At 42.9% G+C, this 15,363-nt stretch overlaps 1 protein-coding gene across 1 annotated transcript in view; it reads right to left on the bottom strand.

The window, feature by feature from the left end:
- SCN11A (sodium voltage-gated channel alpha subunit 11) overlaps positions 1-15,363 on the bottom strand; it is an 86,675-nt gene that overhangs the window by 22,766 nt on the left and 48,546 nt on the right. Inside the window, exons 17-20 of the mRNA XM_047875156.1 lie at positions 11,113-11,226; positions 10,268-10,382; positions 8,314-8,468; positions 5,201-5,374 (exon numbers count right to left, since the gene is read on the bottom strand). Coding sequence (XP_047731112.1) covers positions 5,201-5,374; positions 8,314-8,468; positions 10,268-10,382; positions 11,113-11,226 — 558 coding nt within the window. The remainder of the gene's footprint in view (positions 1-5,200; positions 5,375-8,313; positions 8,469-10,267; positions 10,383-11,112; positions 11,227-15,363) is intronic.

Genomic DNA, 15,363 nt, shown 5'->3' on the forward strand with positions numbered 1-15,363 from the left:
CAAGCAGTTTAGCAAGAAAAATGAAGAGAGGGGCGCCTGGGTGGCTCAGTCGGTTAAGCGTCCGACTTCGGCCAGGTCATGATCTCGCGGTCCGGGAGTTCGAGCCCCGCGTCGGGCTCTGGGCTGATGGCTCGGAGCCTGAAGCCTGTTTCCGATTCTGTGTCTCCGTCTCTCTCTGCCCCTCCCCCGTTCATGCTCTGTCTCTCTCTGTCCTAAAAATACATAAACGTTGAAAAAAAATTTTTAAAAAAAAGTTACAATGAAATAATAAATTGTTTGCTAGTATTTCCCCTCACTCAGTTAAATTTGGGGGGGAATTCAATCCAATTTTCTCTCCCAACATACTTCTTCCCAATGAGTCAGGACTAAGGACTGGATAGCTCTATAAACACACTAAATTGAAACTTAAATATAATGAGCTTAAGTTGCACACCACCATTTGTGGATTCCAGTCACTCTCATCGATTATGCAGAGGCTCAGCTTGCAAGACGGGTTGCTCAGCGGGACAGGAAGTGAGTTATCCTACAACTGACTATGCTGATATTAGAGTTCGCTATTATCTAAAACCATTCCCCACTAATCCCGCCAATCTCATCGTAGTAGTAAAATACTGGCAAATTCAGAGAAATTAAGTGAGTTGGTATGGCAGAATGACAAAATTTTTAAATGGGTAATTCAGCTTTTAAAAAATTATCGATTCAGGGGCGCCTGGGCGGCTCAGTCCGTTGAGCGTCCGACTTCGCCCAGGTCACGATCTCGCGGTCCGTGAGTTCGAGCCCCGCATCGGGCTCTGGGCTGACAGCTCAGAGCCTGGAGCCTGCTTCCGATTCTGTGTCTCCCTCTCTCTCTGGCCCTCCCCCCGTTCATGCTCTGTCTCTCTCTGTCTCAAAAATAAATAAATGTTAAAAAAAAATTATCGATTCAAAATGCTCTTATTTATAAAGGTTTCCTAAAATAGGCTGTTTGTTTGTAACGGCACTGCCTGTCGGGAGAGTTATTTCAGCAGCTTTTCCACAAATACTCCTTCTACCTGGTTCCTGGCAAGAGGGAAAAGAACAGCACAGCTTAACGGTTCTTCTGGCTTTACCCAGTAGCTGTTATGGGTGGGGAAGAAGGGCCCCTAGAGGGACATTGTACACCTTTTCACCTGGAATCCGAACCCCAGTCTCCGTTCCACTAGATTCAGAAGCACCGACGAGACACGCAGACATAAAAACACCCGCATTCTTTCCCACTCTACAGTCTTCTGCTGCTTTTTATCTTATCTTTTTTTCCTATCTAGCTTGCATTTATCAGTCCGCACCGTGTGAACAGTCACCATTTTGATACATATCTTTTTTTCCTTGTGGTTTATTCCTTTTAACTGTTGTAAAATATTACAGTATATAAATATTCATATTTTATGGGTCCATCCCCCCTTGGTGAGGATCTAGGTTATTTCAATTTCTTTGCTGCTATGAACAACAAACTGGACAGCTGTATGCATTTTTCCTGCCTACGTACTCAAGAATTTTCCTTACATGTCTAACTAGAAGTGGTATTTCTGGAGAGTAAATTACAAATTGGGCTCATTTGCAAGTTTACTTAATAGTGCAAGATTTTTCTGGGGCACCTGGGTGGCTTAGTTGGTTAAGTGTCTGACTTTTGATTTCAGCTCAGGTCATGATCCCAGGGTTACAGGATCGAGCCCCACATCAGGCTCGGTGCTGAGTGTGGAGCCTGCTTGGGATTCTCTCTCTCCTTCTGTCCCTCTGTCCTGCTCTCTCTCTCTCTCTCTCAAAATAAACAAATAAACCTTTTTAAAAAATACTGCAAAAATGTCCCTGAAGTTTTATTACATTAGTAGCAGCGATTAGAGATTCCATTTTCTTATATCTTTCTAAGTATTAGAGATTTTCCAACTTTAAAATTTTTGTCAGTCTGATGAGTAACACAGTTTCTCATTTTAACGTGTACTTCTGGGCTAACTGGTGATGCAGCTAGTATGTATGTCTTCATCTATTTATTACAACTTGAGTTCCTTATGTGAATTACCTGTTTGCATCCTTCTACCATTCTTACATTGGGTTGTCTTTCTCTTAAGAGCTGTAGGGAGTTTTTTATACTATGGATAATAATTTTCTGTTATGTATATGTCAAATACTGTCTCCAGGCCCTAGCCTGTCTTTATAATTACAATTCTACTGAATAAAAAACCCAGAAGTTTTACATTTTGGGATAGTTGAATTCAATTATGTTCTTGTGGTTGTGTTTGTATTTTTCTTTTTACATACATTTTTTTTTTTTAAGTCCGACCATTTATTTTGAGAGACAGAGTGCATGCAAGCAGGGGAGGGGAAGAGAGAGAGGGAGAGAAGATCCCAAGCAGGCTTCTTGCTGTCAGTGCAGAACCCAGTGCAGGTCTCCAACTCACACACTGTGAGATCATTACCTGAGTCGAAATCCAGTGTTGGATGTTTAACCGACTGAGCCAGCCACCCAGGCGCCCCTCTATTTTTCTACTTCAAAATTATAAAGATCATTTTACACAATGCTGATTAACAAGCAGTGTAAAAGGATTATTCACGGACATTCTCTTATTTAATCTGCACAATAATTTTCTGAATTAAGTACATTTTATATCACCTACCATGTTACAGACAAGGAAACCCAAAGCCCAGAGGATTAACAACTTACTTCAAGTGGAATTGGCGTTCACACCCTGGCCTATGTGATGCTACAGCTAATAATAGCAATAGTGGACCACACTTATCCAGTGCCTTGTCTGGGATTTATAAAGCATATAATTATAAGATTATTTCTTTCCTTGTTCCGTTCATTTTGTTATCAAGGTTATACTTGTCTCATTAAGTAAAGTTTGTAAGCTTCCTCTCTTTTCTTATTCTTTGTAACAATTTGAATAAGGTTGGGGGTAACTGCCTATCTTAGTTCAGGCTGCTGTAACAGAATATCATAGCCTGGGTTGCTTATAAATAATGGAAATTTATTTCTCACAGTCTGGAGCTGGGAAGACCAAGATCAAGGTGTCAGCAGAATCACTGTCTGGTGAGAGGCCACATCCTGGCTCACCTATTGCTTTCTTCTCCCTGTGTCTTCCCGTGACAGAAGGGGTGAGGAAGCTCTGTGGGGTTCTCTTTTATAGCAGCTGTAGTTCCATTCATGAGGGCTCTTCCCTCATAACCTCAGCTCGTAACCTAATAAACACCTCTAAATAGGAACACATTGAGGATTACGTTTCAACATATGAATTTTAGGGGATGCAAACATTCAGTATATAGCACTACTCCTTGAAAGTTTGATACAACTTGCCTGTAAAACCATCTCGGCCTGGTGCCTTTTTTGACAGTGTGGTATTGAACTACTGTTTTGGTATTTTAAATGGTTATTGTTAGATTTATGCTTTCCATTTTGTATCTGGTCAAATTTTGGCACTCGGTAAAAAGTCTATACTCTCATTTTTATTAATGTGAAGATTTATGTCAAAAGAAGGAAGCACTTTGCTTAAGGTTACACAGAAAAAGCACAGACAAGAGAGGTTTAGGATCAGTTTCCTGAGTTGAGGTCAGTGGACCACAGGTCCCTAGAATGGAGATGCCAATCATTTGTCCACTGTCTTATGGGTTCTTCACTATAAAAGAAGATAATGGATTCGGAATGATTTGCACCCTGGAAACTGACAGGGTTGACAGACGTGGATATATTTATTTCCTTTTATCACTCCTGTTGGAGCTCCCATAGCACTGCTGCCTTTCTAAAATGCCTGAAACACATGGCTACTTGTGTCCACCAATAATTTTTTAAATTTTTATTTAAACTCTAGTTAGTTAACATACAGTGCAATACTGGTTTCAGGAGTAGAATTCAGTGATTCATCACTTACATACAACACCCAGTGCTCATCCCAACAAGTGCCTTCCTTAATGCCCACCACCCATCTAGCCCATCTCCCTACCCTCCTCCCCTCCAGCAACACTCAGTCTGTTCTTTATTGTTAAGAGTCTCTTATGGTTTGTTTCCCTCTTTCCCTTTTTCCCCCTTCCCATATGTTTATCTGTTTCTTAAATCCCACACATGAGTAAAACCATATGGTTTTTGTCTTTCTCAGTGTGACTTATTTCGCTTAGCATAATACACTCTGGTTCTATCTACATTGTTTCAAATGGCAAGATTTCATTCTTTTGATGGCTGAGTAATATTCCACTATGTACATATATACCACATCTTCTTTATCCATTCATGAGTCGACGGACGCTTGGGTGTGTCCACCAACATTAGCAACATGGTTCTCCAAATAGGTATGCTGACCACATGGTTTATGCACGTATCATGTCTACTTCTTTAAATAGCAGGGACAAAGTCTAACTAGTTAGCTCATGGTAGAAAGGATATCAATGTGAAAATCAAGGGCTTTAGAGTGAGGCTTCCTTGGTTTTTGAGTTTCACTTCCGCCATTTCTAGCCAATCTTTGACATGTTTCTTAACTTCTCTATGACTTAGTTTCTTCCTGCGTATATGAGAAAAGTAATAGTGCCTACCATACTGAGTGGTTGTGATAGCTAAAAGAGAGAGTGCATGTGAAGCATATAGCAGAGTACCTGGTACAGACAAAGCTTTTGATAAGTGTGATATACTATTATTAGCTTTAGCATCACACAGACCAAGGTGTGAGTCCCAGTGTCATCTGAAGCAAGCTGCTAACCACCTGAGCTTCAAAGTTCTTTGTCCGTAATCTGGTAGGTGATGTATAACTCTGCTTAAGCCAGAGCACTGATGTGCAGATTAAATGAAAGAAGGTTCTTATGTTGCTTGACAATCAAAAGGGAGACCAGCTTAGTCTACTGGCTTCTGACCTGCTTTGAGAAGTCTTCAGAGAAAATAGAAAGTTGGAAGGAAAAGGGTAGGACACTCAATATTATTCTAGGCATACATCAGACATAAGCAGCGTTTATGGAGAGAACTGGATGAGTCATCATGGAAAGGGCTGGGGTGGTGAGAATATGAAGTGCAGTGTGAAGAATGTGACCCAGAACAGACGGGACTGCTGATGGGTAGAGGACGACTATTTGCAAGTACTGTGAAGAAAAATATTTTGGAGAGGCACCCATATAAGGCACACAGGAAAGGCAGCTCCCGTATGATGCCCACCCCTCCCCTCCCCCCAACCCTTGCCCGCATGGGACACAGACATGGCAAACTTACAATTACAATGATGAAGTCAAGCCAGCACCAGACACTGGTGAAATACTTCCCAAATCCAAAGGCCACCCATTTTAGACCCATCTCCAGGATAAAAATGTATGTGAAAATATGGTCAGTACAATTAAGTAATGCTTGGATATTGGGTCGTTTCTCAAGGTGAATATCTTCAAATACCTGAAATGATAAAGCATAGCCATGGGCCAGGTTGAATATTTGCACAGAACTGCTTGAGGACTTTGCTTTTTAATTTTTCTTCCTTATTTGAATAAACTAGTATCTCTTTTGGTGACAAGGCTTTGCTCAAAAGGTATTAAGGATGAAATGTCTCAGTGGAATCAATTCCTTGAGTAAGTAAAACCACAAGAAGGAAGATCCTATTTCTAGACTTCCATTGCCACAAGAGCTCCCTAGGTTCTCATCACTGACCCCTGAAATATGAAAACATCTTTGTAACAGATCACCACACAATTTCCTGATCTTCCTGATCCTTCCAACTCTTGTCAACAATATCTTGCCAACGTTTCCAGAACCACTCAGTGAAATACTCCATCTCTCTCATCCTCCTAGTTACTTTAGTAGCCCTATTCAGTGGCTCTCCATTGCCTGTAACACCTTAGGTCCAAACACCTTAGCTCCCACTCTAAATCCTGCCAACCCTGATGCCAACGACCTACCGCAAACAGCCTTACCACTTACCCCTGTGCTCACGATGCATGTGCTCATTTTTATGTGTACCAACACATGCAAAAGTTGAGGAAGCTCTGGGCTAGTGTAAATTACTTTGAACGTGAAACATTCGTTCAGTGTGATCATGAAAATGAGACGCCTTAGCTTCTGAAGAGACTCTTTTTCATGCTACATGCAAGCATCTCCGTCATTCAAAGTGCATATGTGATTCTTCGGGGTCTATATAACTAGGCTAAAAACTGAGAATGAAAAAAAAGAAGATAAGGGGACCTAGTACTGAACCTGTCAAGACATCTGGGCAAACACTGAAGGCAAGAAAGAAATCGGTCCTCTTGTTGAGTACGAAGGTAAGCCCACGGCCCCATGGCCCTAGGGAACAATAATGCAAAAGAATAAAACAGTCTGACTTTCAACTCCTAGGTGGGCTTTGACTGGAGAAGACCCTCCACTTCCTCTTGTCCCCTGTCATCTCCTCATCATTTTTGAAGTCTCAGTTTGGCTGATATTTTCCATAGGAAACTGTCCTTCTTCCACCAAGAATGAGTTGGATGCCCATTCTACATGGTCCCATGTCATCCACTGCTTCTCTGAGTGTATCACTATGGTCCTGGTCTATAATTCTTGGACCCCATCTGTCTTCCCTACTAGACTCCCTGCTCCTGGAAGTCAGGGACTTATCTGTGTGTTTGCCTCTTAAAGACAGACAAATGGGAATGGTGTGGAAGCTCAGTTCCTCTGTCATTTTGGAAGCTGAGCAGCAAGCTGGCTCAGCAGATCTGTTTGCTCTGCAGAAGAGTAGGCCAATGTTAGCAACTGAGCTTTGGAGGCTCCCACATTATAATGAGGACATTTCCTTGTCCAGGAAGTTCCCATTATTACACAGTTGTCCAGACCAGGGCTTCCCAAACTCTAATGAGTCCCGAAGCATCTAGGTTCTGATTTCAGCGGGCCTGGGGTGGGCCCAAGACTGCATTTCTAACAAGTTTCCAAGTGATACTAAGGCTGCTGGTCCACACAGCACAGACAGTGGCAAGAGACCAGATGTTTCCTGTCTTCCTTTCTCTGCAGATACGTTAAGTGGAACTAGACCCGAGTCCCTCTCCTATAACCCTCAACATTGTGTGTTCAGTCTTGCTTTGTCCAACCTACACTCCTCTTAACATAACAAAGATGAGAACTAGAAGGAGAGTACCATGTCTCCCTGGCCTTCTGACAACACCGTGCTTTCCCACTGAGTAACACAGGGTTTGGTAGACACCAATTACCATTGTGGAATAAATGAAGAGCCCTATTACTCGAATAAGGTAAATAGCCAGTGAAAATGTAAGCCCAGAAGACTTCAGGGGATCCTAGACCGAGGGTTCGCGACAGAAAGTAGGAGACTTCTCTGATACGGTTTAGAAAAGGTCACTTTTTTTTTTCTTGAGAAATAATTTGTACCGCAAGTAGATAAATGGAGACGGGTGCTGATCATAGGGTCTGGCGGGCCCCAGCGTGCACTTATCTGCTTTCACCTGGAGATCACACAAACGTAAAGCACTAGCCAGGAAAGCAGTGGTGACGAAGCAAGACATTTCCTTGTCCCTTCCAATGGCTAGTGACTTAATGTTCTGTGACCCCAAATCAATAAGGGAGAACCTAAGGTTCCATTCCCTTACATACCAAATAGTAAGAGAGTTTAGTTATATATTCTGTCCATTTTAAGGGAAAACACAAGATAGAAGGGGACGAAGGGAAAGGGAGAGAGAAACATGTAGGTAGTAAGGAAGAAGATACTATCACTCAAGGGTGGGAGGCAAAGAGAAGGCAAGGACCAAAAGGTGAGGAGAGAGAGCAGGAAGGATATATGCTATGGAGGCCAATGGATTTGGAGTTATTTCCAAACCTCACTGGGACACACCTGACACCTCAATCTAGAAGGATCTGCCATGTACATAAAGCAGTATCTCTTTGTTTCTCCTCCCAAGGGAACATGAGTGGTGGAAAATACCAAGACAACAGATTATATCCTCATCTGGTCCCTGTAGCCTTTCCCTCTTAATGTTTTACCTTTTGGAGAGCAGCTCTATGTTCTTCTGGAAAAGAGAGGTAGAAACATTGCTGTCCAGAGGAAGAAATATGTAGGATACAGTGAAAATGTCTAGAAATTCTCCAAGAATGAGGGACAGGCCTGGGGTCAAGGGCAGGCTCCAGTAGCCACTTTAAAGTGCTGATTTGAGTCACGCTTCCCCACAGGTAAAGTGCCTTTGGCTTGGGGACTTGGCAGTTGGAGCATGACTCTAGAATTTGGGTAAAATCTTGCCCTTGAGGGGGCCCAGCAGCAGAGATCCCGCTTCTGCCTTGTCTCCCCACATTCACAGCCCCATGTCAGAATGTAGCCCAGCTGCCTTGATCCCCAATGTTCCCACAAGACCGTGATAATTTACCAGTGCCCCACTGCTCAGCAGAATCACAAAGATAACAAAGCTCTCAAACCAACTGTGTTTCACTATTTGGTAGCAGGTTTTCCGCAGGTTCCACCAAATGATCCAGTGGGACTTTCTCTTGTCCGTGGCACAGCATGGGAAGCAGTGACCCAGGCCTGCAAGAAAGAAGCAGTAGCATTATCATTAGTGCCTGCCTTGAACTGTATTAATAATCCTAACTCTTCATCCCTGCCTTTATGTTTATCCCTTACCTTTGCAATTTTTCCCACTGAAGAAAGAGGTGTAAGTCGTTTTCCAACCCTTCAGCTCTGGGCTTGGCCATATGACTTGATGTGGCCAATAGAGCAGAGTGAAAGTCACACATGCCAGGTCCGAGCTTCGGCCTTAACAGGCCGTGCATGTTTCCACTTGCTCTCCAGGACCATTTCCATAAGAAAGGAATATTTGGGCCAGCCCACTGGTTTCAGGAGAAGGAGGATGGACATGTGGTACAGAACCAAGTGGCCCAGGCAAGCCCCGGCTAGGTTGGCCGGCTCCCAGTCATTACCACTCATACGAATACAGCCAGCCAAAATCAGCAGAGATACCAGCCTAGATGAGCGGAATCATGTAGATGCACGTTCACTCTTGTGTGCCACTGGGGCTGCATGGCTGTTTGTTATACTGCAATTTCTTTTGGCAATAGTAAACTGTGTCCTAAGGACTGAGGGGAATGAGGCAAGGAGGGGCACAGGCTCTGTGAACCACCCAAACCACACAGGGGAGAATCTGATCCACTGTCGAGGTGCTTACACATAGCTGAACATTTGCCTTCAACACACACGAGCCCTCGGCATGAATCACATCACCCTTCTCCCCTTGTCTCCTCCGCCCATCCTCCAAGTCCTGTGGATGCTAATTTCACAGTGATCACAACATTCCACTCCCTTCCTCATCATCTTCCTAAGCAACCGTGAGGTCTCCTCAGTCTGCCCCTGCCATCCTCCATTGTTTAGAACACCAATAGGTCAATCTCCCTGAAAGGTTATTTCTTCTTTTATGCCACCCCTCCCTTCTTGAAACCAACCTTTCTTCTCCAGCTCCACTGTTGACAACCTGTGCATACCTCAAAGACCAGTCCAAATGTAAGTCAGGAGAACGGTGATCTATTCCTACCCTGACTTCTGACCCCGTGAGAAGTTGGGGGGCCGTCAAACAACCTGGAATATGTTTGAAACCATTCTTGGTGTCTTGTCTGAGACCGGTCTAGTGTCAAACTTATGGAGAAATTTTTAATTTTTAGATTCATTCATTCACTTAAGTCCCTATCTATCTATCTATCTATCTATCTATCTATCTATCTATGTTGAGCCCATAATCTAGGAAAGATTCCATTCTCACCCTAGAGATACAATATTAAGTCACTGCCTATGTTTTTAAGGACCTCACAAGAGAGACAGACACAAATAAATTCCCTACATGAATATAGGAAATAATAAAGGCACATAGGAACGAACCACTATAACTACTCAAGGAATCAGGAGAGACTGCATTTATTGATTGCTTATTATATGCCAGATACTCTTCTAGAAGGTGATTTACATTCACTCATTTAATACTAACAATAACCCTTTGCAGTAGATACTAGTATTATAGCCATCTTATAAATGAGGCACAGAGTGGCTAAGTAAATTAAGTCACACAGCTAGTAAGTGGAGAGGCCAAAATTAAGCTCAGGCAAGTTTTCTGGAGTTTCTACCCCAGTTGTTAGGTTATATAAGTTGAGCCCACCTAAATCAAGAATTTCCTGAAATCTCCTTTGCCTGGATCTGATAATGGCCCCAAGAATTGATAGATGCCCTCTCTTCACTTTTGTCTCCAGTAGAAGTAGAAAGAAGGCATCTACAGAGCTTCCAAGAAAACAGAATTTCCTCCAAATGTTCTGCGAACTGGATGCAGGAACACTGCCACTTACCTTTGGGAAAACATCTCTCTGGTTCTTTTTTGGGAACCATTTCCGGTACCCTTGCAAAAGGATCCTGTGGATCAATGGTGCTACATTCTGAGAAAACACTGGTGGTATCAGACTTCTGCACATGAGAACAAAGGAAAAAGGGAATCATTTACCAAGACTGTCTCTCACCATGGTAGCACCTAATACCTTAGTGTGCGACATTTTAGGAATAAAGCCAGCTAGACAAAGATTCCAGGTATAGGGGTTTCTAGAAAGTGTCCCTCTCATTGGGTGTTTCTAAAAAGTGCTCTGAGTACCCCTGACATTAGGAGAGAATTTCCTAACTGCTCTCCCCTGGCTGAAAAAAGACAAGGTATATGAAGATACAGTGTCTCAACCTCCCCCCCCCCCAAATCATATCTCTGATACACTACTTAACTCCAAATAGGGAAGCTGGGTGATGAGGTGAAGGCTACTTTACTGAGACTAATTTTCAGCTCTCTCAATCCCTGGAAGAGTAGGCCTATGTTAGTGGCTCTTATTGATTTTTGTCTTCCAGGATACATTTTGACAATGTCTAGAGACACTTTTGATTTCACAACTGGGGGATACTATTTGCATCCAGTGGGTAGATGCCACGAATGTTGCCAAACATCCTACAGTAGACAGAAGAACCTACCACCATGAGGAATTATCATGCCCCAAATGTCTTAGTGGAGAGGTTAAGAAACCCTGGCCTACACCTTTGCTTAAGATCTGACTCTGGCAATTGGTTCCGCATTAGTCTTGATAGCCATAGTGACTGTCTTGGAGAATGTGTATGGATAAGCCACAGGTTCCTCCTGGAAGCACCCTGGGAAAATTACCTTTCGGGGGTTCTGTGCTGACAGATAAATGTCACCTTCAGAGAACACATCAATTTCCACACTTTGAGCTCCTGGGCTGGTAGACGTCTTGGTCTCCTGAGGGAGTTCATAGGCCTGACACAGAGGAGGCCAATTAAGTACAATTAATATTCCTCCTGGACAGCTCACTTGAGATAAAACAAGTTTGAATTATGACGTTTTACTCCTTTTCTTTTCACTTTTTAAAACTCTCCTGGAGAAACTCCACACAAAATAATTCTGGGAAAGCTACCATAGGAAACAGGTAATGAAACTTACCCAAAAGTCATTTAAGCAAAACTATATGGTTTTGGTACAAAATTCACCAAATAATTCAGAAGGGGATGGCTAAATAATAAATTATTTAAAAAGTGGTGCTGGTATAATTATCCCTGAAAAAAATAATATAATACAGAATGCAGTAAAAATAAAATCCATAATGATTTGATGTACTAATATAAAAATAGATGAGTAAAAAATGTTAGAAGAATAATTTGGAAAATAATTTTTTTTATTCTTTGGGGTACAGAGGGTTGGTTTAGTGAAATAGAAAAGGGCATAAAGAGACAAATGAAGATGTATTACTACAGAAAAATACAAAGTAAATTTTGTGTGACAACCTGCGGGTATATTCAAGAAAGATGTACAAAGTCATGCAGGTATATGTGATTACACCTGCAGGTATAATCAAGAAGGATGTCACGGTGTATGTAAATATTCCTGTGACTCTGACACTCTAAGGTCATAATTTAAGAACACTTCTCCCTTTTGAACACATGCATGGACACATTACACACACACACACACACACACACACACACACACACGAAACACAGGTAAATGTATCTATGGACCAGACACAGAACAGAAATATGAAGTAGTAACAATTTAAAATGTGTAGCAGAGAGGGGCGCCTGAGGGGGTTCAGTCGGTTGGGTGTCTGACTTCGGCTCAGGACATGATCTCATGGTTTGTGAGTTCGAGCCCCGCGTCGGGCTCTGTGCTGACAGCTCGGAGCCTGGAGCCTGCTGCAGATTCTGCGTCTCCTCCTCTCTCTTCCACTCCAACGCTCATGCTCTGTCTCTCTCTGTCTCTCAGTCATAAATAAACATTAAAAAAAAAATTAAAGTGTGTAGCAGAGAATGATAACTAAAAGTGCCCCATATGAGGAAGGGAACCACAGCTATGTCCAAAGCTTGAAACTGTGGACTGGGTTGAAGTTCTTGCACTTAAGAGAGAAGGCCAAAACAAGTTGTTGTCAATGCTTGGAATTACAATTATACACAGCTGCCTATCTAGGGAGGCAGAAGGAAGGAAGGCCTCAGCAATAAGACCTGAGTAAAGGTACCCACTGGATCTGAAATACGTCTAGTGTCACTATTAGACAAGAATCTCCAGTTGGCAATTTAAGACTTGGTTCTGCGCTGGTTGCCCCAGAAGTATCTATTAAAGACATCACAGAACTTAGACTGCAGAGAGAGTGACAGATCCTCTCACTAAAGATGAAATTTTACTTTTTTTTTTTTTTTATTTTAATTTTTTTCAATGTTTTCATTTATTTTTGGGACAGAGAGAGACAGAGCATGAACGGGGGAGGGGCAGAGAGAGAGGGAGACACAGAATCGGAAACAGGCTCCAGGCTCCGAGCCATCAGCCCAGAGCCTGACGCGGGGCTCGAACTCACCGACCGCGAGATCGTGACCTGGCTGAAGTCGGACGCTCAACCGACTGCGCCACCCAGGCGCCCCTAAAGATGAAATTTTAAATGAAGACTCTGAAATACAGGAGGAGACAAACAAATCAGTAGCCCTGTAAATTAACTACTAGGAGGTGGATTTACTTGAGAAAAAAACAAAATCATATAGTAATCTGGAAGTGTCATCAAAATGAGTAAGTTTAGGATTTAATCAAAAGTATACAGAGTTTCACTTCCTGAATGGCAATGTAAGGAGCTCTGTGGACATGTTCACCAGAGAAATGAGCCTAAGTGGGGAAAAATATTTTTAAGAAATCACTTAGAGTCTCTGGAAATTGTCCTAAGGGCATACAGCAAAGGAAGAAACATTTATTCAAAAAAATCTTCAGAATTCAGGAACAGCAGCAGGAGTCCATGGCAATCGAGCCATGATTTCCCCTCTCTGTCTCACCTTCCAGCTCAGTTTGATGGAAGCCTTACTCGAGGCAGCTGTGACAAAGATGAGGTTCCCTCTACCCTCAGCCCCCAAGGAAGGGATATGTATCTTATCAGCAGGTAGAGATCACTAGCTTTTCTTATCCTCTCCAATGCGGAGTTGACGAGGCCATGTTCCTGGTGAATGTGGCCAAGAATTTGGGCTCTCTTTTTCCAACCAGTCTCCTAGGACAGAGACTATTCCAGGCTCCCCAGCCTGAGAATACTGGAATCCTGATAAGCCTCACGCCAGCTAGTTTGTAGGGAAGAGGTTCCCTCTTTTTACAAAGAGGGAAGCTGAGAAGATGTGAGACCACTGCCCCTCCAAGCACTTGCATTAGTAGCTAAGGGCTCTTGTCTATGAAAGGAGGCATTCCATAAGAAACAAGAACTTTGAAGCTCTCCACAAAAGAATCGACTTTAGGGGCACCTGGGTGGCGCAGTCGGTTAAGCGTCCGACTTCAGCCAGGTCACGATCTCGCGGTCTGTGAGTTCGAGCCCCGCGTCAGGCTCTGGGCTGATGGCTCAGAGCCTGGAGCCTGTTTCCGATTCTGTGTCTCCCTCTCTCTGCCCCTCCCCCATTCATGCTCTGTCTTTCTCTGTCCCCAAAATAAATAAACGTTGAAAAAAAAATTAAAAAAAAAAAAAAAAAAAAGAATCGACTTTATCTGACACAACATGAGGGAGTCCAAGCCTAAGGGTATTCTTGAAAACAACAGAGATTTTGACGGTAAGCAAGTAAGAAGAGACTGGTAGCTCTTCATTAAAAGCAACAAACTCCAACTAATTTGGATGTAAATCTTAAAAAATAAAAAAAATAAATTTAAAAAGGCAACAAACTAAACCACAGGTCAGCAAGTTCACCACAGAGAACCGAGGAAAGAGACAACTGAGAAGACTCTCCCTGGGTTGGGGGCGGAGGGGAGGGACCTGAGTGGCTCAGTCAGTTGAACATCTGACCTCGGCTCGGGTCATGATCTCGCAGTTTGTGAGTTTGAGCCCCACACTGGGCTCACTGCTGTCGGTCTGTCAGCGCAGATCCCACTTTGGGTCCTCTGTCCCCTTCTCTCTGCCCCTCCCCGGCTTGCGTGCCTCCAATAAATAAAAAATAAATAAATAAATAAATAAATAAATAAATAAATAAATAAATATTTTTTTAAAGAAGAAGGAGGAGGAGGAGGAGGAGGAAGAGGAGGAGAAGAATCTCCCTGGGGTCAGAACAAATCTCCAAGACTGGCCGAATAAGTAAACCCTACCTGAATTTAATTAGGTCAGACTGCAGAGCAGTCAATGCTCTGTGGTATCGTCAAAAACAGTAGAGCAATTAAGCCAGCAATTAGTTGAGCCTAAAATCTGGGTGTGACGCCATATATGGCAGACAGAGTAACAGAGAGATCGTGGAAAGAGACAGTCAAAGAGAGACCTACTAAAATAACTGTCATCCTGCAGTGACGGCCAGCAAACCCAAGGGTGTGCCCTCCAAAGTGGCACCAAAGACTTCACATTTGTGTGTGTGTGTGTGGTGAGGGGAGGTAGGGAAAGGAGGGAATAGACTTCACTAGAATAGTCTAGCCAAGTCACCAAACAATCCCCAGAGAGGAGAAAAGGGAATAAGTTCCAGGTCCGCTACAATATATTAAAATGTCCAGTTTTAAACAGAAATTATAAAACATGGGGAAAAAACCCAGGAAAGTATGACCCATACATAGGAAGAAAGCGGACAACATATACTGCCTGTGAGAGGGCCTGGATGCCAGAGTTAATAAACAAAGAATACAAAACAGTGAGTATACATATGTTCAAAGAATTTTTAACAATATTTAGTAAATAAGGGATGCTATGATAACAATGTATAATCAAATACAGATTATCAATGAAGTGAGAAAACTTATTTAAAAAACAATAAAAATTCGGGGCGCCTGGGTGGCTCAGTCGGTTGAGCGTCCGACTTTGGCTCAGGTCATGATCTCACAGTTTGTGAGGTCGAGCCCCGCGTCGGGCTCTGTGCTGACAGCTCAGAGCCTGGAGCCTGCTTCAGATTCTGGGTCTCCCTCTCTCTCTGC

The sequence above is a fragment of the Prionailurus viverrinus genome, chromosome C2, assembly GCF_022837055.1.
Source record: "Prionailurus viverrinus isolate Anna chromosome C2, UM_Priviv_1.0, whole genome shotgun sequence".
Classification (NCBI taxonomy): Eukaryota; Metazoa; Chordata; class Mammalia; order Carnivora; family Felidae; genus Prionailurus; species Prionailurus viverrinus.